The 26,187-nt window shown below is 41.9% G+C and overlaps 1 protein-coding gene across 5 annotated transcripts in view; it reads right to left on the minus strand.

Moving 5' to 3' along the window:
- The window catches only part of sema6bb (sema domain, transmembrane domain (TM), and cytoplasmic domain, (semaphorin) 6Bb), a 584,175-nt gene that overhangs the window by 103,601 nt on the left and 454,387 nt on the right, over positions 1–26,187 (minus strand). For all 5 annotated transcript variants that reach the window (XM_078555703.1, XM_078555699.1, XM_078555702.1 and 2 more), the window contains 3 exons: positions 7,606–7,696; positions 5,440–5,559; positions 3,630–3,718 (listed from right to left, as the gene is read on the minus strand). In XM_078555703.1, the coding sequence (XP_078411829.1) occupies positions 3,630–3,718; positions 5,440–5,559; positions 7,606–7,696 (300 nt within the window). The remainder of the gene's footprint in view (positions 1–3,629; positions 3,719–5,439; positions 5,560–7,605; positions 7,697–26,187) is intronic.

The raw sequence follows: 26,187 nt of genomic DNA on the forward strand, positions 1-26,187 counted from the left end.
CTGGCTGAGAGCAGCTAAATCACCATGGACTAGAAGCACCTTCCTTGTCTTTATGAATCAGTTCCTACATTACATGCTACATCTACCATCTACGCAAGGCCATTTACACACTTAATGCAAGGTATGGTCAGTCCTTCTTCGTATTTAACATTCATATCAACAACACAGGGAAGTGCAACTAAGACTAATAGATTATTTACATGTAGAGTAGATAATGAGCCATAAGTCTGCATTAAAAAAAATTTTCTACATTTGCTGAAAGAGTTGAATTATTTTTGGCAGCTGTGTGGATTAGGATCAGAATTTGGGCCTATTGACAACCAGCAAAAGCAATTGAAATTGAAACAATTAATTTTTAAAAAAAACATCAGATCAAATATATGGGTTGGGACTGAGACTTGGAACTAAAAGGATATGAGATGATTAAATACTCCATAGGACATGGTTTTTTTGTAACTGGCGGAGGAGAGGTCAGGTCTGTGGAAGAAAACAAGCAATACATGCATAGTGAAGATACATGGACTGTAGAAGGAGATTAAATGGTTGAAGTAAGATGAACAAAAGAGTAGATTGTAGATGCTTTGTGGAATCAGTGGGATTGATGGGCTGAATGACCTCCTTTTGTCCTATGCTATGTTAATATTCAGTGTGATGGTAAGTATGTCATCAAATTAGGTTAGCAGGTTGATTGAATTTCAATTAAAAAAAAAATTGCTACTTTCCCTGAAAAATTTGATACCTTTTGGAGGGTGTTGGTGCTCCACAGTAACTTTACTCAAGTGGTCATTCTTTATGTATCAGTCTGGACACCAGACTATTCAACATGTTGAGGATCACAGTTGAGCCTGACCTTATCACTCAATGACCAACATCTGCAATTCCAGGAGAAGGTTGCTGGATAGTGATCAGGAGCAGGAACCCAGCAGAATATTAATCTCCCAAACCCAGGGGTACAGTACCAGTATGGTTCTCTCCTTACAGCAGTTTTGGCTTAGATCATCAAAGTCAGCATAGATCATAGAATTCAATTGGAGCCTTTGCTAATCTGTCTCTGCTCAGTTACTCATTAGCTAAGCAGTTAACTATTGAGGGAACAGTATTTCTTCACTGAACATTCAGTGAAACATTTGGAAGTCCAGAATGCTTTAATTGCCTAAGGTCCTTTCTCAACATATTAAGCCACGTCTGTCAAGGTGTACTGAGCAGCTGCTGCATACTCCATGGGTGGGATCTCCCAGTCTTTGGTGCAATGACAGGACCATTTTCAGATTTGGAACCCAACTCTTTGATATGCGGGCTTTGTGGTTGCCCTTTGCCAGAGCAAACCATTAAGAGCCTGCCTCCAGGCTCCCTAACCAATTAGGAGGGCAGACAGGCTGACACGTTTTTCTGTGGGGGAGAAAGGGACTTCTACTCAAAGGGATCACAGCACGTTTCATAGAAGCTCATTAGTACTTGGGAGTTTTGAGGCAGGAACAACCGCAGTAATGGAGAGGAGACATGGAAAGGGTCCCTTTCCTCCCCCTCCAGGTTTCTCACTCTTACCTGATGAGGGATCTGAAGGCCTACAGTGAAGTGAGTTCTTCCAAGGACTGGAGGGAGAGGACAACTTCTCCAACCAACCAAGCATGGATGGAAAAGGCTCAGGAAGGCAGCAATAATCAAGGGCAGTTAGGGATGGGCAACAAATGCTGACCTAGCCAGCAACACCCACATCCTGTGAAAGAATAAAAAAAAGCCAAAGTGTGTTCCCTCCAATTTGGAGACCATCCACCATGAGGATCGTGGACCTCAGGAGGGCATGACAGGTGAGTGGTATTAACAATTTCAGGTGCCAAGTCTCTCAATCTGACTTCTTCTACATTTTCCTTCTCAACATTCCTCAGGCCAACACACCTTACAGCTTGACTTACTTCTCTCTCTAGTCGCATCAAATCCCCATCTGACCAGCCAACATTCAAACTTACCCTTACCCTCAGCCTATTGGCCTCTTGCACCCATGCCTCACATTCGCCTTCCACTCAGTCTGCTTCCCTCCTCTGCACACAAGACATTACAAGCACACACACACCGCTCTGCTTTCTCTTGTTGTAGAAGAGAGACACAACTTGGTTAAAGAAGAGACCTGCAATGGGGAGGGAGGGGTTGGACTTCTAGTGACAGAAGCCTTTCCAGTCATTGGCAATGCATGTCCCTCTAGTACATTGATCCAGGTAGCTGCAAATGTCAGCAGTGACTTGCCGTGTGAGCCTGAGACACTGTTGCTCAGACATGTCGATAGAGACCCCGGGTTGGGGGTCTTGCATTCTTCCAGCTGAATCTTTGTGTCCATCTCATCTGCCCTTTTGTAGGGACACGTGGCTGCTGCTGCTGGTGTTGCTCTTGCTGCTGCTGAAACAGTTGATGGTGGTGGGGGCCCACCCCTTGACCCTGCCACCAGAGGTGCAAGGTGGAGCTGCTCCCATGCTGTGCAAGGAAGTTCAGCTACAGGTGGGTGACAGGCTGGACAAGTGAAGTGCCTCCCAAGAGGTTGGTAATCACCTGTCGGGCAGAAAAAACACAGTCTCTGAGAAGGTGTGTTTTGAACAGCAGCCTCTCTCCTGGCCATGACTGGAGCTCTTCAGTCTAACTGATCAAAGCCTTCCCAGCCTGTCAGTTTCATTGAAGAAGCTCTTCCTGCTGTGCAATCACCTCAGTGACCCTGGTGAGTTGCTGATGTGTAAGGAAGCAGCCTCCATGGCTGGGAAATCCAGAACTCTGTGCTAAATAACCTCTGACTTCTCAACAACCCCAACAACTTCCATATTATTTACTCATCAGATCCGTGAGGGTTCCCCGCTCTCGTTTAATTCTACCACAGGGAAAGCTGGCACAGAGTGGGATCACATTGGAATCCTGACCGATGTCATTTCTAGAATTTTCTCACCCCATCTGCCCCCAATCCCACCTCCACCAGCATGATAAAATGCCCCCTCCTGCAATGTTTCTAAGTTCAACCAAATTAAATGGAGGGACTCATTGAATAGAAAGAGAACGATGTAGAAAGTGTATAGGCAGATCCACACATGCAGCTGTGTTTGAGAGTCTGAATGATGTAAACTTCATACAAGACTAGAGATTCATACAATTTTTCTCTGCACAGATAGGCTGGTGTGTGCACGAGTCTTTCAGCAAAGTTACTTGGTGATAAGCCAATGAACTGGATTTGGATGATTGGAAATTTTAGTTAGAGAAATGAGGGCTATAAGGCTAGATTTGGTGACAAATAATCATGGAGTCATGTTACTCAGGACATGGCAATATTATCTGGAGGAAGTTTGCAGTTTTGGCTTCTTGCCTTGGGAGAACCTAACAATGCTGATTATACTTTGTAGGCTTGAAGAAATGCACTTGACAGCTAAAATGGTCTTTTCCATTGCACAATTTCTCATGTGCTTCTCTCCACACTGGACTGCACTCGATCCTTGAATGGCAAACAAAGGAAGGAGAGCCGCAAAAGGGCAGAGATAGCACTTAATTTCTCAGATTGAGGGAAGACAAAGTCCTGTGGCCAGTTTGTTTTTTAAACTTATACAATTTTCACTTGGCATTCTACTCTGCCATCACACCGGTCCAAAATTCCCAGTTACCTTTTCCAGGTAGTTAAATTCCATAGCGATTTCTCGGAAAAAGAAGAAAACATGCCGGCCATATTCTACAGCATGGATAAAGTATGGCTCTGGAAGAAAAGTAGGTAGGCTTTAGCCGAGCTTCTTCCTTTATCACCGACATCAAATACAACATTGTACGAATCACTTATTAACCCATTACAGAAAAAAAATGTAACTGTAAAAATTGGTTGAATGCCTTTCAATGTAATGGATATTTTACTGCAATTGTATTGACTCAGGTTTCATGATAATTCACTTTAATCATCACAAATTGCACAAACATAATTAGATACAGTGAAGAGTTTCTACAATAATATAGAAGTTTGCATTAATTATTATGATACTACATTGTTGGTATTTCTTTAACATGTATAAGATTATTAAAAGGAAAGTATAGATGTTGAAGAAAAGGAACTGAGGATCAGCTAAAAGGAAAGAATGGTTTCAAAGAAAAGTATTATGGTCTTGATGAAATTATCATGGGAACAGATCAAAAGCTATTAAACTTATTATCCAGTCACATTTATTCAGAAAAGCTGCACATTTCAAAAGGAGGAATTGGTACAAACTTGTGCACAAAACTTTTAAGTGATGAGTGAAATTACTGCAGATCATCGTACTCCTGGATTCAATTAATGCTTGAGAGAGACGAGGGTGGTCTGGACAATGGTTCTCTGGTACAAGTGAATATTTCCTCTTGTGAGGAACTGCACCACTGCGTCAGTGAGCTATATAGCCGTAGTGACAATAACTAACGCTAACCCTATCTACTTGAAACATATGTATTTTTTGCAGTACAGGGTCATTGGATGCGATCAGGTGTGGGAAAGTTGATCGATTGGATAGATTTTCCCTCCCCAGCCCAGTATTGCTGAGCCCCACTCTAACATCTTAACTGATGATGTGGCTGAGCTGATCTAATTCAGTGCAGACTAGGGGTTAAACCTAGGACCTTCCTTGTCTGTACTGCTCAGTACAACACGTTACCTCTTGAGCCACTAGAGTGACTGACTAAGATTATCCCCAATACTGCAATAAATATTGTATAATGTGGCAAAACATCAGGTTGATGGATGCATTAAATATTTATTAAAAACTTATAATGATCCACTACAATTCAGGAAACCGATTATACTGCAGGACCTATGAACAGCTACAGCTGTATTTTTGGTCAAATACCATTATCCGTGATTATACCCTATTCCACGTTCCCTATGGCATGGACAAAACAATCAACTCAATTGATCTCTTCAGCTCGTTTGGGCAATTTTATGTTCAGTTTTATGACTCCCACAATTCTTCCTGTCTGTCTGTCTGTCTGTCTTATCTATCTATCATCTCCCCTCCCTTAACCTTCCCATGGCTGTTTTTGTGAACTTTCATTAGCTCCATGAATTTCATTCATCTTTGATTCAGGTTTAAATCTCCAATAGTACACATAGAGATTGACAGGTAGTTGGAAATGATTACAAGGCAGGGATATAATTGCGAGGTCCTGTCATAAATATTTCAGTGCATCATCATATTTAAAACATGGGCTCTAATTACAACCTTAAAGTTACTTATTTCACTTTCTTTTCTCCTCTCCTCTCCTAAAGCCTTTGAGTCAGATTGAGGTCTAGTTCTACAGAACAACCAGCCTCTGTTACGTCATCTTAATGTATTAAATTTATAAGTATCTATATTCATTGAATGTTGGCTGTATGAGTCTGCAATAAATTCAAGAGTTACAAAAATGATTTACATATATATCTTCTTTGTTAAGTACTCTTGTGGGTGGATGACCTACCTTTGAACCATTTGGAGTCATGTTTGACTGTTCGGAGGGTTGGACTGTCACCCAAGCTCCGATAGATGACAGCGTCAATCGCTAGGAAATCAGTTACCGTCCCAGTAAAAAGCTTATTATCTACAGTGTGAGAAAATCAATAACACTTTAGCTTTTGATCAAAAAACACCTTCTACATTGAACAAGAACATTTAATAATCAATGAAGCTGGATCAGACTAAATTGGGATAATTTTCAACTTTGCTGCATGGGGAGGGGACAGCGGATTGCCTGCTCATTGTAGAACTCACCTGATTTCCATCCTATTGCCTTGCAGGTGGAGCTCCTGAAAGTGATGACATGGGCAATGATGCATGGGTTCAGCATTATCAGCTGCTTTAGATACCAAAGTTCTACTTCCCTCATCATTTCTATCATCCTAATTTCTAAGTTTCTTTCTAATTCAAATCTTTATCACCTTTATTGTGAACAATTTAACTGGAAAAATGACATCTATTCCCTTCATATTCTTAAGATTATTTAGAGTGCCCAGGCGTTCTAATCTTTCCTGATAACTTGGATTCCTGATATTCAAAATCATCTTAGTCCTTGCTAAATGGGAGGAATAAAGGAAGAGGGACAGATCAAAGAACTGTCTCTCAGATTTGCAATGTTACCTCTGGATTCAAGTATTCTAATGATCTTCTGGTTGGCTTCCCACCTTTCATAAAATTCAATTCATCCAAAACTCTTCTGCCTATATCAAATCCCTTTCACTCATCAGCCATGTCTATAAGGGGGACTACTCCTCTATCTTTCTCAATTTGAAATTTATGTTTAAATCCCTTTGTTGCTTCACCCTTCCATAACTTTGTAAAGTCCTCCAGCCCTATAACATTTCCAGAACTTTCCACTACTCTCAATTTGGCCTAGTGAATATTCTGCTCCCTTCAGCTCACCATTGGCAGTCATTCGTTTAGCTACCTCATACTTTCCCAAACTTCTACTCTACATCCCCCTCACTTCCTCTTTGACCAAGCTTTTAATCACCCCTCCTAATATCTTCTTCATTGGCTTGGGTGTTAATTTTTTTATGATTATGTCTCTGAAGCATCTTGGAATATTATTCCGTGTCAATCCCCTTTCACTCATTACCCCCACATACATTGACGTACACTGACTCTCAGTCCACACCAACACCTCAAATCATGTTCAAATTTTTCTAAGCCTATCTTGCTCATCCTTATCTAAGGAACCTCTCCTGCCCTACAACTTTGAGAACTCTGCATTCCTCCAATTCTGTCCTCTTGTACATCTTCATTTCCCTTGCCCCATCATTGTTGGCTACGCCTTTAAACATACAGACAGAAAATTCCTACTTTGAACCTCCTGGCCTCTTTACCCCTTTTTTTAAAACCCCTCTGAAAACCTACTCTTTAACCAAGCCATTGAGACATCTGTCCTAACGTCTCCTTCTGTAGCTTGGTGTCAATTCTTGTCTGATTTACGCTGCTGTGAAGTGCGTTGGGATGTTTGAAAGGTTCCTCTCAATGGACATCATTGTTAAAGGTACTGTGGAAGTTGTTGTAATATCTGGCATTATTCATCTTTTTAAATTGAGGCTACACACTTCTATGGCTATGACATGTCAAAGATCACCCGATTGCGCTGACAATTGCTGTTTAGAAGGTTCCCTCCCCCTTTCTTTCTGCCTTACTGCAGCATGATGGGTGATAGCTACCCTCTGGTACCTCTTCATTCTTGTGAATCAGGACAATAGGTTGGATTACACTAACTTACCATAATTGAGTCTGGTCTGTCCCCATACATGCATACTTTCCAGCAGGACTCTCACTCAACAGCCAGAAGTGTGCAATCAGGCTGGATTTTGCCATTCCCTGGGTCCTGAGACCATGCTTTGTATAATGCCATTTTGGATGCAAATGAGCAAAAACTGCAGTTTGAACTTGGGACATTTCTGCTCTTTGATTCTACTGTGCTTGGCAATACGTTTTTCAATTGAGAGATGGTCAGCCAATAACCAGCCAAAGTGAAACTGAAACATTACTTTATATTCAACGTAATCTAGTCTAATTAAAGTGTTTTATTAAATTTTGTGAGTAGTTAAGAAATTGATTTTATATAATTGCAGTTTTAGCTAATAGATGTTAAGGCTTCTGGTCTTACCAGCAAAGAGTGCAACATTGGCTTGTTTAGGATCATAGGGACATCTTGCCATACCACTGATACTGGATCCAAGAGACTCGAGCGTATCCATCTGAAATAAATAAGGACTATCAGCTTGTAAGCGAATGAGAAATGGTTCACATTAGTGCTCAGCAAACTGGTCAGAGTTGAGCGCAATGACCATATTTCATTTGAAATTTGAAAAAAAAGTCAATTACAGTGAAACTTTCTTATAATCAACTCATACTGCCTTTATAATGTGTTCATGCAACAAAGAAATCAATTCTAAGGTGGAAAATAAACAGCCATAAATAAGCTATTGGTCTACCAGCCACTGCTGCATTATAACAGATGTAGGTTTGCAAGATTGTAGATGTAAAGACAGTGCACTGTTTGCAACATCTCACTAAAATTTAAGATTCAATCCCAATCTCTAATACATTTATCATTATACTTACATTCTTTTAGCAAAGCATTTTAATTCAGTTCAGTATTACAGATATTTACTAATATAACTAATGTATATAGGTTAAAACTCTTGTCTGTAGTGTGCACCTTCTTTCAGTGTCATACTTTTCCCATTACTCTCTGATGATGATAATGCCCCAATTGTTACAAAACAGTGAATTCACCTATTCATTGAGAAATGCAATAGGAAGTCTGCTAGTGTGACTAAGGAATCTTACTTGTTGGCTGATTGGTTTATGCCAATGGTTTAAGTTAGGACCCTGCTCTTTTCTTAAAATACAATCTTCTCCCTTCCTCTCATGAAAGTGCTGACTATTGTTGGGATAGGCTTCCATGAATTTCAGCCATGATCCAGTACCACACCCAAATGGCCATTCCTCATGGTTGAGCATTCACAGAAGCATTGGTCTCTGTGTTCCCCAAAGTTCAGGAGAGAATAGGTAATACATGCATTGCATTGCAGACTTATATTGTCAACCTATTAAATTTCCTGAATAGAAAGCGATTCCACTGGGCAGGATTTTGAGCTCAGTGAGTGGGTGCGATTGGCGGGCCTGGGAATGGCCAGGAATGGACCACTGCCCGCGATCGGCCTTCCACTGAAATTTCACACTGGCTGGCCAATTAACGGCCAGCTAGGTTGAAGCATACGCTGATATGATCAGCACTGCTTGGGTTGGGGGAGGGGTGGGAAGTCAAACGCTAAAGTCAGCACGGGCGCAGGGGAGTGCTCACAGCTCCCTGAAGGTAGAGAGCTGCCTCAGAGAGCTGGAGACTTCAAAAGTATCAAATAAAGATTTTAAATCCGGAGAAAAAATGTCCACGCAATACAAGCAACCACCTGAGCATAGACATTATAAAAATTCTGTGCATAGATTTTAATTTTTTAAATTTAATAATGGAAACCTCACCCAGCCCTTGGATGAAGTTTCCTGAAAAATATAACGGCCGCCTGGCCAATTTGCCCACCCGCCAACCGTAACATTAGACAGGCAGCAAAGAATCCCAGTTAATTGCATTGTTAATGGGCTTAATAGCCCTCTTAATTGTCGGCGGACGCACTTCTGAGTTTAGTGCATGCCCGCCAACTGAAATATCGTGCAACTGCGCAATGACGTCAGGACACTTGCCCAACATCATCATGTGCTAGTTTACGCTCAAGTGGTTCGGGTGCGCGCCCGCCCGCTCGGCGAAAGGTTCTGGCCACTGGCTTAATGATGAAATTGTATGTGACCAAAAGTAAACAGTTCTCCATGCCAATGCCAAATTGGTATGGGTCGATGCAACACGTTTATCATAAAACAGTCCAGCCTCCAAGATCTAGCCAAGTGTTGGGATAGTTTCTGGAAGATAAGATATATTATTTGTTTCTGGGTCACGACCGCCCCTTAAGGTCTCACCTCAACAGCAAAGCATCAGTAGAACGAGGAAGGTCTGCCAAAGTCTAGCAAATCTTGCAAGTAATCTGAGGCATTTGGATAGGCAATTTTTCTGAGAGTCACAAATAAATGAGACATGGCCTGCAAACAGTCCACAAGTCATATTATAAGTGCCTCTGACAGAGGACAGACCTTGTGTAGTGTTCACTCAATGGATAGGTGCATTTTGAGGTTTTTTTAATATCAAGTTTGGTCAAAAAATTGCTTTTTTTTATCCTTCAAAGGACATTTACAAGAGGTGCCAGCTACATGAATATCAATAATAGTTGGTATGAATAAAACATATTCTAAGCACATTATTTCTCTAACAGGCTGTCAGAATTCAGGAAACACTGAACATAGATTACAAACCAGAAAGAATCTGTTTCTTTTGATCTCTTCACACCTTCAGCTATCAAAATGGAGCAGAGGCCTCTTATAACTATTGACTTTATTGAGAGATTAAAACTAGGCATAGCAAAGAATTATATCAATTTTTGAAATTCCTGTCAGCAAGCCCTGCTAGTTGTTACAGCTGTATTCCTACTGACCTATGTGGAAAATTGAATTGACTTTTTAACAGCGACATTCCTTTTTCCTTAAAATGTGAGGCCCAGTATGTACATAAGGGACAATGTGCATTCCACGAAGAAGCTTTGGATTATATTTAACCAGAATAAGAATTCCTGCAACTCTCAGTGAAATTTCAGCAGTGAGAAGGAGCAGGTCAATTAGCCCAGTGACAATGCTGTACCATGGTGTTATTGGCCTATACCTCTTCTGTAAAATGCACCTGATCTTTTGCAGTAACAAATATTCAGTAGCATAGGTTTGAAGTAAATTTCATGTTGCTGCAGCTAAATCTTCACCCTGCTGTCCCACACCACCCCGAACACCCACCACCACACATTCCAAGGAAAAATGTACTCATTCCACTTTCTTGGACTCCAGGAATTTTGGGACCATAGTGCTGGACAGCACCATGATTGGGTAGAGGAGGTGGTGAGGTGAGTAATTCAGAGAAATAAAATCTTGAACAAGCACAAAGGCTAGTTGACGGGATAAGACTAGACTGCAGGGTAGAGATTTTCTTCAGTGGTAAGTATAGTGCTGCTGGTCAGCGTAACTTTTTTTAGAACCAGATAAATTTTCTTTAGACCATGTTTATTACATATCCATGGTAAACTCCCAACACTATTAGCATCCTCTATAAGCAGTCTGAAGGAAGGCAGATGCAGTCCTGCTGCACCAGCCGAAAAAACCAAGACAACTGCTGTGACTGTAACAATGTAGCTTACTGCAGTGCTGGTGCTCCTTCAGGATAACAAGCCTATAAAGACTCTTTCCTACTACCTATAACTCAGTAAAACACATTGCCGATATTTTGGCTTCAAGCAAAGGAGACCACTGAAGGACATAATCCAGGTTTGTGGAACAAAGTGGTCTTGGCAGTGACTGCTCCATCTAGCAATGCCTGCATGGCTACTCAATGCTGGAGAGAGTTCATATACTGCTTCAGGATAACCAACCAAATGTATCTTGTAACCATACACTGTAATAAGTATGTTTCCTAGTGGCAGCCACCTTGTTCTCACTGCATGAACACCACCCGCAACCTACCATCTATGAACAGGAGGAAGTACACTACCGTTCACACCCCTTTCCTTGTGCAAGTCATCCTTTACTCACAGTGGCACATGTAGTGAAGCAGTAGGAGAAATACCTTTCATGTAAATTATTCCTAGAACCTGTTCTCACCCTATGACCTTTGTGCTGTCTTTCATAGATTGACACACACAGTGCCTTCAGTCAGTCAGTCTCTCTACCTCAGCCTATTGTGGAAATGAGCACCATGAAAGACTAAGAAATAACACTGCAATCTCCCAGGGAGTCTGCTGCAAATCACTAGCCAGAAGCAATAACAGTTCGGACCAGTACTCTTATTTCCCAGTTTTTACTGGTGTTCCATTTTAAGATATTTGAGACCAATTTGGACCAGTATTCTTATTTCCCAGTTTTTACTGTTTTTTTTTCCCTTCTGGGTGACCAGGCACCTCAGAATGTCCGAGGACAACTCGCAGAAGGAAGCAGGTGTGAAGTCTATTGTGCCACCTCATACACATAGGATGCTAGGACTGAGAAATCACATATGGTGGGAGAGGCACAGTGGTCTTAAACAGTAACAAGGTTGTCCAATTTAGTGTCAGTGAGATGCTTTGGTCACTGATAGGACTGGCATGGAATGATATGGGGCAAGGTACGGGAAAGGCTTTGAGAAGGATTAGCAGGATAAGTTGTGAAGAAAAGTTTAATGTCACAAATGACTGAGTTGAGTTGCCAGAGGGAAACCAAGGCCTGAATTTTCATCTTGGCGGGCGGACGCGGTCGGCAGGCCTGGAATCAGCCCGGAAACGGACTGCCAGCTGTGATCGGCCTCTGACTGTGATTTCACGCTGGCTAGCCAATTAACGGCCAGCCAACGTGAAATGTGCACTGGAAAGCTCAGCGCTGCTGGGGTGGGGGCAGGAAGAGGGTGGACGAGCGCTGAGAGAAAGCTCCCTGAAGGCAGAGAGCTGCCTCAGGGAGCTGCAGACCCGAAAACCATCAAATAAAGTTTCAAAAAGCTGGAAGAAAATGTCCAAGCATCAGAATCAGGCACCTGAAAATATAGATGATAAAAAGGTTTTTATTTTTATTTTCATAACGGAAACCTCATCCCACCCTTGGGTGAAGTTTCATAAAAGGTGTAAAGGCCTCCTAGCTGATTTGCCCGTCCGTAAGGTTGGACGGACCATGAAAAATCGGAGTCAATTGCTCCGTTAATGGGCGTAACTGCCCTTTTAATTGTCGGCAGGTGCACCTCCGACTTTTGCACGTACCCACCGACAGAAACATCGCCCAAGCGTGGGATGATGTTGGGACGCTCACCCAATGTTATCTCGCGCGATTTCACGACCAATCGCATCGGGCGCACGCCCTCACGGTCAGCATAAAATTCTGCCCCATGTGGTAGACAATCTTAACCATTGGTTCTCAGTCAGGTGAGGGCCTCCACTATGGATTCTATCTACAGGTATTTGGAAGCTGGCACAGCTCTTTACTACCTTGTGAGGAAGGTTTGGTTTTCTGAAGCATTGCCAAGGGATTACATGAAGTTGCCCACTGGATCTTCAGGCAGGGAAACATAATTATTACTATGAAACAGGTTGAAGGAAAATTATGGGTAGGTGTCAGGATATTTTAACCTGTGGACATCACCGCTAAGCTCAATCCTCGCTGACGTATTGATAAAATTTCCACATGGTTTTTCCAACCTTCTGCTGTAACTTCAGTGGAAGATTGATGGAAACACTGTGGTTTCTGCTGATGTTCTGTCAAAATTACGGCAAGAGATCAGGAAAAGCCTGCAGAAATTTGTAGTGTAAGGGTCTGGCATACACAGATTTAATGTGGGACTGAGTACAGTACCGCACGCACAGTGATGTCAGAAGGCACATGACCCAGAGCTGGGGTCAGTGTGGTGTTGGCCAGACATGTTAACACTTAGCTCCTTGCCTGAATCCTTTACTGTGTATATGTGTACAGTTACAAGTATTTAATAAAGACTTGCCGTTAACACACAGAAGACTACGAAGACTTCTTTAACAGATACATTCTGTAACCAACACTATTACAACATGGTGGCTGCTGGGGATCAAACAATCCTCAACCTCACGAAAATGCTGAAAAACTAAGAAAAAGAAAATCTTCAATAGATTCTGCACTGTAAGAAGCTTCCAGCTGAAGCTACAGACGCTGAGAAAATTCGCCAGAAAAAGCTCCAGACAGAAGAGCCTGGAAGCTAAAGGCAGAAGTTTTACTGCAGCAGAAGACTCCACTAAATCTCCCTTGGTGATTCAGCATGCAGAGTGCATAGGCTGCAAGGGTGAGCCAAATCCTTTTAACTTCCAGACTGCAGCCAGTCCTGAGAAGCCCTTTTTTAATAATTTGGTCAGAAGAGCCATTTGAATGAAATCCATCACTCATCCAAATCCCCAACTCCGAGCCTCAGCACATTGCCTCCAAGTTGAAAAGAAAAGACAAAAAAAAATTAACTTACTCAACTCTCGAGAACCTCGTAACTGCCTGAATCCTTAATCAGCAAACCAGTGGTTAATTTAAATGCCTTGCGACTTCCAATGCTACATTGCTGAATAAACCAAGTCAGCAGACAGCCAATCCATGCAGCCATTGTTAAACATTCTTCTTCCAGAAGTGCCATTTTGTGAAGCCTGCCACAACTGGTAAGCGTGGGAAAGTTGATGCCATCTTGGAAGCCCGTAAGCTCTTAAAACTGTACTCACACTTTAAAAATCGTGAATCACAATTCCAAACTTCCAACTCTATTGGGACTCACCCAAGGCCCAGACCAGTGACAAAATTGGAGATTTTGGAAAAGCTTTTTAAGATACAGAATTGCTTCAGGTTTAATAAAAAATAAGAAGAACAAGTAAATACACTTTGTTAATCAATAGGACCAGTTGCAGATGACATCATTGCACAACAGGATAGTGTTGAGTCATCTGCCAAATCTGAAGAGGTTTTAAAATCCTTTGACATCTATTTCAACTTGAGATCCTACAAAATATTGGAAAGAGCTAAATTCATAAAGTCGAACTGCCTGGGAAACCTGTTGACTCCTTCATAAATGATCTCTACAGGATGGCAGAGGGATGTGAATATGGAGATTTAAAGTCCAAGCTCATCCGAGACAGAATCGTGGTGTTGCAGACTATTCACTCTGACCTCCTACAAGCTAAAGATGATCTTTCCCTAGACAAGGCAATCCAACTAGTTAGACTACCTGAGCTACTTGAGCAACACAGGGCAATCTTAAGGGGAAAGAAGACAACATGGGGCAGAAGCCAACCCTCAGTACAGTTTATCAGGTCACAAAGACGCAGGGCAAATGCAAGCCAGGGAAAGCAATTCATGACCTGTCCGGCAGGGCAACCTTGCCAATGCTGCGGTGTGAACCCACACAGGAGAGGTCAGTATCCTGCGTGTACTGCCCAATGCTTCCACTGCAACAGACAGGCACATTTTGGCAAACTGTGCAAGTCTAAACCCCAACACCGCACCCACAGTCCAAAGGTCATCCATGAGGTTAAGACCCAAAACCCAGAAAACACACCGACTTGGTTCTCAGGTGAGGTCAAAGACTGTGGTTCTTCATTTTGGTATGCTGACATCCTGGTAAATGGTCATCTAATAAATTTTAAATTAGATTCAGGTGCCAGCGTGACAGTCCTGTCAGGCAAGGAACCGTGGCTTTGAACACAGACAGTCCACTTTACGGGGCAGGGAGAAGCTGACTCCTAGTCATCGGTATGATTCTGGAGCCACTGAGGTATGACAGCAAACAGATCTTCGAGCTGATGTATGTCCTCCATAAGCAGCCTTTCTCTCTCCTGAGCAGGGATGCCTGTGTCTCCCTGGATCTCCTCCAGAGGGTGGAAGATGTCAAGACTACCACTGTCGTTAGCCAGCTAAAACAGCATGGTCCTGAGTACTCAAACACTACAGAGTATTCAGTCTCGAATTTCACCTTCGATCTCTTTTCTGTCCTTGCAGAGCAGGTTTGTCTATTATCATTCCAGGTTCTGGAAAGCCCCCACTGGTCAGACCAACCTACCGCCTATGAAATTACCATCGCACCTTAAAGTGGAAGTGGTGCCAGAGAATTATCAGTCTGAGAAGTGTCTAACTCTAACTATGACGATGGTTCAGCTGATCCACAAAGCAACCACTGTGCATACATTCCAGCCAGCATACCACAACCACTAGGGATGCTGGAACCCGATACCAATCCCTTACCATCGACAACAAAACACTGAGGTGAGAGTACCACTAAACTTTCATCTCCACACAGGAATGCTCTTCCTCAGCCTCAGAGGGCTCCGAGATGGCCCACATGGAGAAAGAAAAAGAAAAAGCAGCGCCACAGAGACAAATACCATGTTTGTTCACCCTGCAAGAAACGATCGCGAGTAAGAGCAACCATGGATCAACGCAACAGTCAAACCAACCAGGCGTGGGTTAACATTAGGGATTGAAGAAAATAATGAAAGCATACCCAAATGCCAGTCCAACCTCCCAGCAAACAACAAGAAACAGAACCTGACACTCTTCCGACAGAACAGCAAAGAAGATGTGGAAGGATTATAAGGCCTCCAGACTGCCTGAACCTCTAACTTCAAAGACTTGAAGGGAGGAGATGGGGTAGTGAGATTATTGGTATTACAGCATTAGTATTAACAACAATGTTGGAATAACATTTGAAGTTATAACAATATGGTAAATGCTTAAGACTTGTAACAATGTAAGGAAGTAAACTAATGTAGCTATATCGATGGGATAAAAAGTTGGGGCAGGTGTAGTAATAAGGGTCTGATATATACAGGGTTAATGTGGGACTGAATACAGTACCGCTCACACAGTGATGTAAGAAGGCACATGACTCGGAGCTAGGGTCAGTGTGGTGTTGGCCAGAGATGTGCTAAAATCTAGACATGGAGTTAGCTCCTTGCCCATACCCTTTACTCTACTCTATATGTGTATATAGTTACAATTGGTTAATAAAGACTTGATAATAACATGTAGAAGATTACAAAGGCCTCCTTAACAGGCATATTATGTAACCAACAGCATTACAACAAAATTCTCCCCCCTCGTGTTACAAGAATAGATCAACATACAGTATAAGTGGCAATAAAATCTAGCTGATCTCTTCTGTCCTTAGCTCAAACTCACTGAAACCAATTAGAGTGATTCAACTTCCATCCTGATCCCAATGCTTTGTTGAGCCAGTGCCATGTTCCTTAGTTCTCCTGTGCTGTGTTGGCAGATTGCCGTATTTTAGCAGTGCATTTTATTTGCTTTGTCATGCCTCCCTGGCTAAATATTCTGCTGAGAATCACTAAACCCTTGGATGACGGCACGGAGAGCAGTCAATGATTCTCGAATCAAAGGCAAGCAAGAGGAAGGAAGAAAGGCAGAGAAAAATTGTGCACATATATTTTTGGGTTTCATGGATATTTCTTTGCTGTGTTAATAGTACATTATTGTATTGACTTTGCGTAAATATTGATGTATAAAACTGAGTACACTGTAGTGATGTTGATAGAATATAATTCCAATATGTTTTCACTATATATGTCAATGTTTAGTTGGAAGGTGTGCAACTGCCTCGCTTTTTTTGCCAACGTATTTACACACCAAAAGAAAAGATTAATTTTTTTATCTGTCTCCAAAAAAACTTATGCTTGTCAAGATTAAGACTATAATAATGTATAATAAAAGTAAAATGAAATGAAAGGCAGGCATGAATAACTGGCTTAGTTAATACCAATGCATTCGGTGCTGTCATCTCCATGATTTCTTTTGTTATTAGACTGTCATCATATTTAACATGCTACTGAAAGTTCTCTGGGATAAAGATATGAAAAACATATTACACCTACTTCAAACAAAATATTATTTTAAAAATGTATTTATTCTTAGCTGCTGGTTTAACTTGTTCCAGGTTGATTCATTTCATAGCACCTCACACTAGAAGGAATAAACTATAATCTTTGGGCTTCTGTGCTTTGCTTCATGCTGGTTGTTTGTTTGTCCTTTAAAAGCATTGCAGATTTGAGTTGTCCATAAGGCCTTTGGGTTTTCTTTATGCACATCAGGGCAAATATTTCCTTGGGGCCAGAGGCACATGTCCGATGAACTGGGAGGTAGCACAGCCTTCAGGAGTAGGTAGCACAGCCTTCAGGAGTAGGTAGCACAGCCTTCAGAGGTATTGCATGGAACCCAGATATGCTGGGTCCGAGCCCAGGCTCAGAGTTTCCAATGAGAACTGCTTGGAACAAAACTTTCATTTGTCCTTGACAAGGTCCATGATATCAGAGGAAGCAGGGCCAGGGGAAAGGAGAATTTTCACATCAGGAATTTCCTCGGCCCTGGTATCTCTAATGCCCGGTGACTTGGATGCCAGCCTGAGCCCAGGGTCCAGGTCTTTTGAGCTGCAGAAGTGGGACCCACCTGGGTGTCTAGATCAGTGTCTAGATCAGGATGCTACTAAAAGTGCTGGCATTAGTATTCTTTTCAGCCAATGAGGCAATTGAAGAAAAATTTCATGCTGGCCGATGACTTAGCTGCATGTTCTTTCTCAGCCTGTTAGTGGCACTTGCCTTCCTTCCTCTCCTTTGCCAAATGTTCACGATGCATTTGTTCAGGGACCCATTGCTGGCGAGTAGATGATGTGATCTACCCTGACGCTGGAGATTATGGCAGGATCAGGATTGGAGCTCACTAGAACCCATTCCATGGCACTCCCTCCAGCACAATGAGAACGAGGATTTTCAGGCCCATGTTGTCTGTTCTAGCTGTCAATAGTTAATGTGTGCATATCTACTGATCAACCTGAACTGTGGTATGCTTGTCACTCCCAAACTCTCAATACATTTTCCTATGGGTTCTTTCTCTTCCTTTCATCCTCGCTGATAAGATTAGGCCGTATTACATTGCCTCCCACTCAAGCTCATTCATTCCAAGGATCTCAACATAATGGATCTCCTTATCACTTTCCTTCCTCCTATATTCCTGTGAGCTTTTAAACCTAAGTTTGGCATCATCTAAGGAGTATTTCTTGATTTTGCTCATCTGCTCTTCTATTCTTTTCTGTAAAGCAGGATTAGTCCTTCACTTAGGATTTAAAATAATTGGTAAGCTTGACTGCTGAACAAATTGCCATGAGCAATGCTCCAAATCAAAATATTCCTCTAAGTGGTAGGTGTTGTGTTTTTATAATGATATAAAAAGCGCTAATCAAGCCCACTACAATTAAATATAAAATATTGCTATATATCATGAAGCGACCTAGTACTGACCAGAACCCCACTGGAAATAGCCTTCCAGTCACAAATTCACCTGTTAACTATTATCCTTTGCTTCCTGCCATTGAACCAATTTTGGCTTCAACTTGTCACTTTCCTGTTCTGACCAGTTTGCCACATAAGATCTTGTCAAAAGGCTTGCTACATTCCATGTAGACTATATCAAATGCTCTACCCCCATTGGCTCTCCTCAAAAACTTAATCAAGTTAGTTGGTTACGACCTTCCCTTAACAAATCCATGCTGACTGTCCCTTATTAATCCATACCTTTCTAAATGACAAATTACACCATTATCCTTTAGCAAAAAAGTTCAGTGATGTTGTTACTTCAACTGCACTTGACTTTGCAGCATGAATGGTTCTCCTGGACTGCATATCTAGTTCCAGGAGATATGGCATTTCACCTATGCGTCTTTGATGGGTTCTAGCCTCCTCAGTGAATCTGGGCTTACTGTGCTACTGGTGGTAGAAATGTTTTCTGAGGTAGCTTCTAGCTCTTAGTAGCCCTCTTCCTTTGGCCCTGGATCCCTCTGGCAACTTGGCTCTTTTTGTCCATGGGAACATGAGCAGACCATTCAGCCCCTTGAGCCTGTTCCGCCATTCAATTAGATTACGAATGATCTATAACTTAAGACAATCTAACTGAATTGGTTCCATATCCCTCAATATCCTTTGCCTCAAAAAAACCTATCTCAGTTTTCAAATTATCAATCGATCTAGCTTTTTGGGGAAAGTATTCCAGATTTCTATTACCCTTTATTTGAAGAAATTCTTTTAGGCATTATCTGTAAATGACCTAACTCTAATTGTAAGGTTATGTTCCCTTGTCCTGGAATCACCCACCAGAGGAAATAATTTCTCTCTAACTCTAACAAATTCTTTAATCACCTGAAACACCTCAACATACTTCGAAAATTAGCCTCTCAGATGTATCAGATGTTCACTGAAACATTACAATAAACCTGCATTTATAGAACATTTTTAATATTGTAAAATATCCCAAGTTGCTTCACAGGGCTGTTATCAAATAACTTCTGACACTAAGCCAAGGAAGGACATATACGGACAGATGCCAAAATTCTTAGTCAAAGAGGTAGGTTATAAGTTAAAGGAAGCGAAGGGAGATAGAGAGGGAATTCCAGAATTTAATGCCGAGGCAGCTGAAAACCTGGCTGCCAGTGGCGGAGCACTTAAAACAGGGATGCACAAAAGACTAGAACTGGAGGAGCATTGAATTCTCTGAGGGTTTTAGGACTACAAAAGGTCACAGGGATAGGGAGGCGCAAGCGCACAGAGGGACCTGAAAATAAGGATGAGAATTTTAAAATTGAGGCATTGCTTAGCTGGGAGCCAATGTAGATTAGGGGTGATGGGTGTTGCCAGTTAATACATGGGCAGCAGAATTTTGTACAAACTTGAGTTTATGGAGAGTGGAAGATGGGAGGTTGGCCAGGAGTGCATTGGTGAAGTTAGGTCTACAGATAACAAAAGCATGGTTGAGGGTTTCAGCAGCAGATCAGTAAGGGAAGGGTTGAGGGTTTCAGCAGCAGATCAGTAAGGGAAGGGCAATATTATGGAGGTGGGAATCTGCGATCTTGGTGATGGAGAGGATACGTGATCAGAAGCTCATTGAGGTCAAATAAGACACCAAATTTGCAAACTACATGGTTCAGCCTCAGACAGTTGCCAGGGGGAGGGATGGAGTCAATAATAGGCAACGCAGTTTGTAGCATGGATTGAAGACTATGGCTTCAGTCTTTCCAATATCTAATTGCAGGAATTTGTGTTTATCCAGTGGCGGATGTTGGACAAGCAGCAAGACCACTTGGAGACAGTGGAGTGGTCGAGAGAGAGGTGGCATGTGGATCTGGGTCGATGTATACGTGTGGTGTTTTCAGATGGTGTCACTGAGGGGCGGCAGTTACATGAAAGATAGGAGGGGTTCAAGGATAGATCCTTGGGGAATACAGGGGGTAACAGTTTAGGAGTAAGAAGAGAAGCCTTTGCAGGTGATTGTCTGACAAGAGTTATATTATCGTTGAAAATGTTACTCTGTTCAATGCTGCATCTCTACTCTCATGTAAACATTATAGCTGGTGCCCTTAAATTTTGTAAGCTAGAAGGCCGAAGCATATCCAAGTTTGCACATTTGCCTTGAATTGGTACTTAACATGCCCTTATCATGCTCAATAAATGTTATTGTTGGGCATATATGTTGATATGTGTTAAACTGGCTTGGACCAGCAGGAATAGGGGAAGTGGTGGCCTAGTGGTATTGTCACTGTACTAGTATTCCAATGACTGAGAGTAATGCTTTGGGTACCCAGCTTCAAATCCCACCACAGCAGATGGTGAAATTTGAATTCAATAACACTCTGGAATTAAAAGTCTGATGGTAACCATTGTCGACTGTTGTAAAAACCCATCTGGTTCACTAATGCCCTTTAGGGAAGGAAATCTGCTGTACTCACCTGGTCTGGCCTACATGTGACTCCAGAGCTGTAGCAGTGTAGTTGACTCTTAAATGTCCTCTGAACAAGGGCAATGGGCTTAGGCAGCCACATCCCATGAACAAATAACAAAGAAACTTTGGGAGCTTAGACAAAGATCCATGATCGCTTTGTTGATGTTAACATACCAGGGCCTTTCAATGACCCTGTGGGATTTGAGCATACGAATGCTTAACATGCTTGATTGAATTTCCTCTTTCCACTATTTTACTGCAGCTGTTAGCCCGTTTATGTGAAACGGGTTAAAATAGCAAAGAGAAGAGTTTCAGTCAAACACATTAACTGTCTGTAAGTTGGTATCTCGTGATGTGATCCCAGGACTCATATTACTGAATGTCCTTTAGTGTGTGTTAGATTTAATGCATTGAGTGTCTGCAGTCTCTTGGAGTTAAAAAGGAAGTGAAATGGAGAAAATTGAACCTGATGGAGCGTGATCATCTGAAGTCAAAGTTTCCAAGCAATGCTATGTGGATAGAACCACTGAGGACTTCAAAAAGAACTGAATGTGGTGCATATCAAGACACCTGACAAAATTCTGATAATGGAGATTGATAGCAGTGCAATTGTCTCTGTAATCTTTGAAAGGCTAAAAAAAAAAAATGATCTCCAGAGTTAGAGCTACAGTCTGTTAAATATGTACTTAAAATATGTACTTCTGGAACATTAGAGCTGATGGGGAAATCTCAGTTAAATGAAGGTCAGTTCTTTTGCTTGGAAGTGCTAACAGTAAAAGAGTGATGGACCTTCGCTGCCTGAAAGAAATTGTCTGGAAAAGATTCAGTTATACCACTGTTATACTGCACACTTAATATTGCTGTGGCATGATTTTTCAGCAGCAATGTTAAATGTGAGGTTTATGCTGCCAAGTTGCAAGAAACCAGCTGGTATCGCTAGTACTGAACACCTGCAGTTGGCGTAAAGGAAACTTAGCTTGGTTGTGATACCAATCATGATCGAATGGATGACTGATATTGTCGAGGCTTGTGCATGAATAAAGATTACAGCTTGGGAGGTGACCAGTACCTGTGGAACTGTAGCTTGGCAAAGAGCCAGGAATAGAAGAGGGCTTGGAAGAACAATGGTGAAGGATATAAAGAGCTGCCGTGAAAATGAGAGGAAATAACTGTTTTATTAAAAATCTTGTGTTGTGATAGTCATGTACAAGGCTCTTTACTTAACGGAGAGACTCCCTTCTAAATTCGACTTTGTTCCTCGATCTGGTCCAAATCTTAACAGCTCTTTGTTCCCTATATTTCATTACCGTGCTATTTGGAAGGCTGTTAAACATCTGGCACAAGCCTGGGTAAGAAAAAAGCATTATCATCTAGGTGATCCTTCACTCCAACCTCTTTATTTCCAAACTAACCATTAGATCACTATGTCATGGCTATTATTCTTTTAAACATTCTTCCTTTGCGCTACGACAGTGGATTACAGCCCCAAATTACTTATGGGCATATTGCACTTTTAAGGAAGATGTGCTTTGTTTTAAAGACATATAAGCAAAAGCTGGCTGAGAATGTAAAATAACCACTTTCTGGAATATTTCTCTGGATTATACTTGACTGACTAGTCCAGAGAGACAATGGAATGTCGCACCTAAAAAGGTGTCAAGGCCTACTTCAGACGGAGACTCTTGCTGGAGGCAAGTCAGCAATACCGTAATCAAAAAGGAAATAGCACAGCTTCTTCAACTAACCTGCAGAACCAAGTGTCTCCAAACCACCTGTTAAACTGCTAAAGTCAGCTCTACCAGAATCACCCAACTTAACAGCCACAATGTTTTGCCATCTGTGCCTCATAGACAAGCGAATGACTGATTCATATATCTTTTTAACTTTTATTTTTGGACTCAACTTCTCATTTCTGATCTGGGTGTATGTGTGTTGCAATTTTAATTATTTTTCTCGGGTTTTTAGGAACTAATAAACTTACTCTTTCTTTGACTCAAGGAAGCCTGGTTAAATTGGTTACTTCTAAACCATAAATACATATGGACTGGGAAAAGGTATCCACGAGGGAAGGGATCCTCTTCGAATTAACCTAGTTGCGACCAACCAAGGAAGTTGAATAAAGAAGGGGAGCCAGCTCATCCCCCCACACCTGGGAGCATAACAATTTGGGGTCCTGTTCGGGAAGGTAACAATTTGGGGTACCTCATCTTGGATCATAATAATTTGGGGGACCTCACCCGGGGAATGGTCATAATAAATTGAGGGCTCAGTGCTGGAATAGTTCCCACAGACACAACAAAAACATTAGAGTGGGGAAAGTAAATTGTTCTTTTGAAACCAAATTTTTTTTAAAAACCGCGAAAAGTTTTTCTTCAACTGTGCGACTAAAGTGTAGAAATGTCCACATTTGGTGCAAGTGCTTTTCTAGGAGGAGGGGAAGTTTTAAGGATTTACTAGTTCTATCCCTCAAAGAGTTAAAAGAGCCAGCTAGGCACTTAGGACTAGAGATTCCCTCGAACAAGATGAGATGTTTAATATTACAGTGGGTGGCCGGAATATTACATCGTGAACGTAAGACAAGACTATGAAAAGAAGTGGAATTGCTGAGGACGCAGTTAGAACAGGAACAAAGAGAATTCGAACTCCAAGCATTAGAATATGAGAGGAAGAGAAAGAGAGAGAGAGAGAGAGAGAGAGGAAAGGGAAGAAGAGGAAGCTTTCCAAAGAAAATGGAAAGAAAGACAGGAAAGAGAAAGGGAAAGGGAAAATATCCAAGCATCACAGTCACCTGAACATATACATGATAAAAATGCTGCCCGTAGATTTTTCTTTTTCTTGCATTTAATAACGGAAACCTCATCCCGCCCTTGGATGAGGTTTCATGAAAAATGCAAAGTCTGCCTGGCTGATTTGCCCGTCTGCCAGTTATAAGGTTGGACAGACCACGAAAAATCTGCACCTTTAATAATCTTAATTGGCCTCTTAATTGTCAGTGGATGCACTTCTAACTTTTGTGTGCACCCGCCGACCGAAATATCGCGCAAGCATGGGCTGACAATCAGATCGACTATCGCAAATATCGCACGAGATGACATCTGGACACTTTCCCAATGTCACCTTGTGCGATTTCACATTCAATCTGATTGGGCGCGTGCCCACCTGCCCAATCAGCGTAAAGTTCTGCCCATAAAATACATTTGAACTGGGAAAAGGTATCCACGAGGGAAAGGATCCCTTTTAAATTAACATTGTTGCGACCAACCTAGGGGGTTGAATAAAGAAGTGGTGTCAGCTCATCCCTCCTCACCCAGGAGCATTAGAAATTGGGGTCCTGTTCGGGAAGTTAATAACCTGGGGTATCTCATCTGGGATCATAACAAATTGGGGGACCTCGCCCGGGGATCGATCATACCAATTGTTCCTCATAAGCACTACACTATGTACCTCATCCACATTCTTCCCTTTGCTGAGATCCAGATCTGTTTCACCTTGTCTTACTTTCCCAACCGTTCAATGCAAATGACCTACCTTCCCTTTCTCCTACATTTCACATGTTTTCAAAGTTTGGACTGGGCGTCACTTAATGACCATTGTTAATGGTTGGTTGACTATGTTGTTAAAGATACACCAGTGATGGGCATTATTTGATTAAAGACTGAGAGCACATTTAAAGAGACTCAGCTGGAACACTTGGTAGTTAGGAGGCAGAAGTCTGTAATGCTGCATCCTGTGAATTAACCTACTCTCAAGGAAAAGATCTGTGTCTTGTTTCCTACTTCACCGTCTGGCTTGGATACATTTAACAACCATTTCTTGATTTATCTCGTTTTCTCAGCATTCCTGGTGTTCTGTTGGATGGTCCTCCATTTTGGTTCCCCAAAAGTAAAATCCGCAGTGATTTACTTGTACTGTTTTCAATTTAGTCCACTGTATTCACTGCATATAATGTGGTCTCCTCTACACTGGGGAGACCAAACGCAGACTGGGTGACTGCTTTGTGGAACACCTTCTCCCAGTCCGCAAGCATGTCCCAGACCTTCCAATTGCTTGTCATTTCAATGACAATCTCATGCTCACATTTTTGCCCTCTGCCTGTGGCAATATTCCAGTGAAGCCCGATGCAAGCTGGAGGAACAGTACCTTATCTTCCGATTAGGCACTTTACACCTTCTGGACTCAACACTGAATTCGACAATTTCAAACCATGAACTCTGTTCTTCCATTTTGTTTTATTTTCCCCCATGTGCATCTTGTTCTCATGTCTTTGCTTGTAGATACAGCTGAACCTTATTCTGCTATTAACACCTACTCTGGACCAATGCTTTGTTTCTTTACTACTACCATTATCACTCTCTTTGCCTTTTATTCCATGGCATCTTTGCCATTTATTCTCTCCTGCCCTCGAACCTATCCCTGGCCTTCCTTTTGGCTCCTCCTGCCCATCTCCCCTTTTTCAACAGCATAAAATCCATCACATTCCTACCTCCCTTCAGTTCTGAAGAAGAGTCACATAGGGCTCGAAACATGAACTCTGTTTCTCTCTCCACTGATGCTGCCAGACCTGCTGAGCTTTTTGAACACTTTCTGTTTTTACATTAAATAAAATCCTTATTTCATGCAGACCCACTAATGACTTAGCATTAACTATTTTAAGGCAGGTGTGTAGTCCCATTGTTGTCACATCACTGCACTCGATAAGCAGGTTGGAGCTTACTCAATGTACTTGTCACATGCCATAATGTCACTCACCATCTGGTGAAAAAATTGCAATTTAACCAGCTGGATTTCTTGGTGATACAACTCGGGTTGGGAGCAAGCTAATGAAATTCATCAATTTTCTTCAAATAGCACTAAGCTTTCCTTTGAAATCATTGAGTTGACTGGCAGATTGGGGACAAGAACAGGGATGTGTTATATTCCATGACAAGAAGAATTTGTTCCTCCAAACCACAATTACTTTTAAATGAGTTGCAGATAGAAAAATGGATACCTGGCTGTGACTACAAGGCTGTAATCTAATCAAAGGGTTCAGATGTGGTAATAAACTAGGAGATCAAAGATCAAGTGATTTACAGTTGTCATCTCAATTTTACAGCAAACACAGTTTTACTCCCTGGTACCCACGATTATTTATAATGCATATTGTTTCAATTTTATGTGGGGATCTTTTTCAGTTGTTTATCACCGAGTTTTGAGCTGCTGGAGGTTGTCAGTGCAGACAGGGGCAGTCACTGTGATTCATGCTCATGAGATATGGGGCTGAACTTTGTCAGAAGTTGAGAGGTCCCGCCACCAGGACCGAAAG

This window comes from Cetorhinus maximus, chromosome 13 (genome assembly GCF_964194155.1).
Source record: "Cetorhinus maximus chromosome 13, sCetMax3.hap1.1, whole genome shotgun sequence".
Taxonomy (NCBI): Eukaryota; Metazoa; Chordata; class Chondrichthyes; order Lamniformes; family Cetorhinidae; genus Cetorhinus; species Cetorhinus maximus.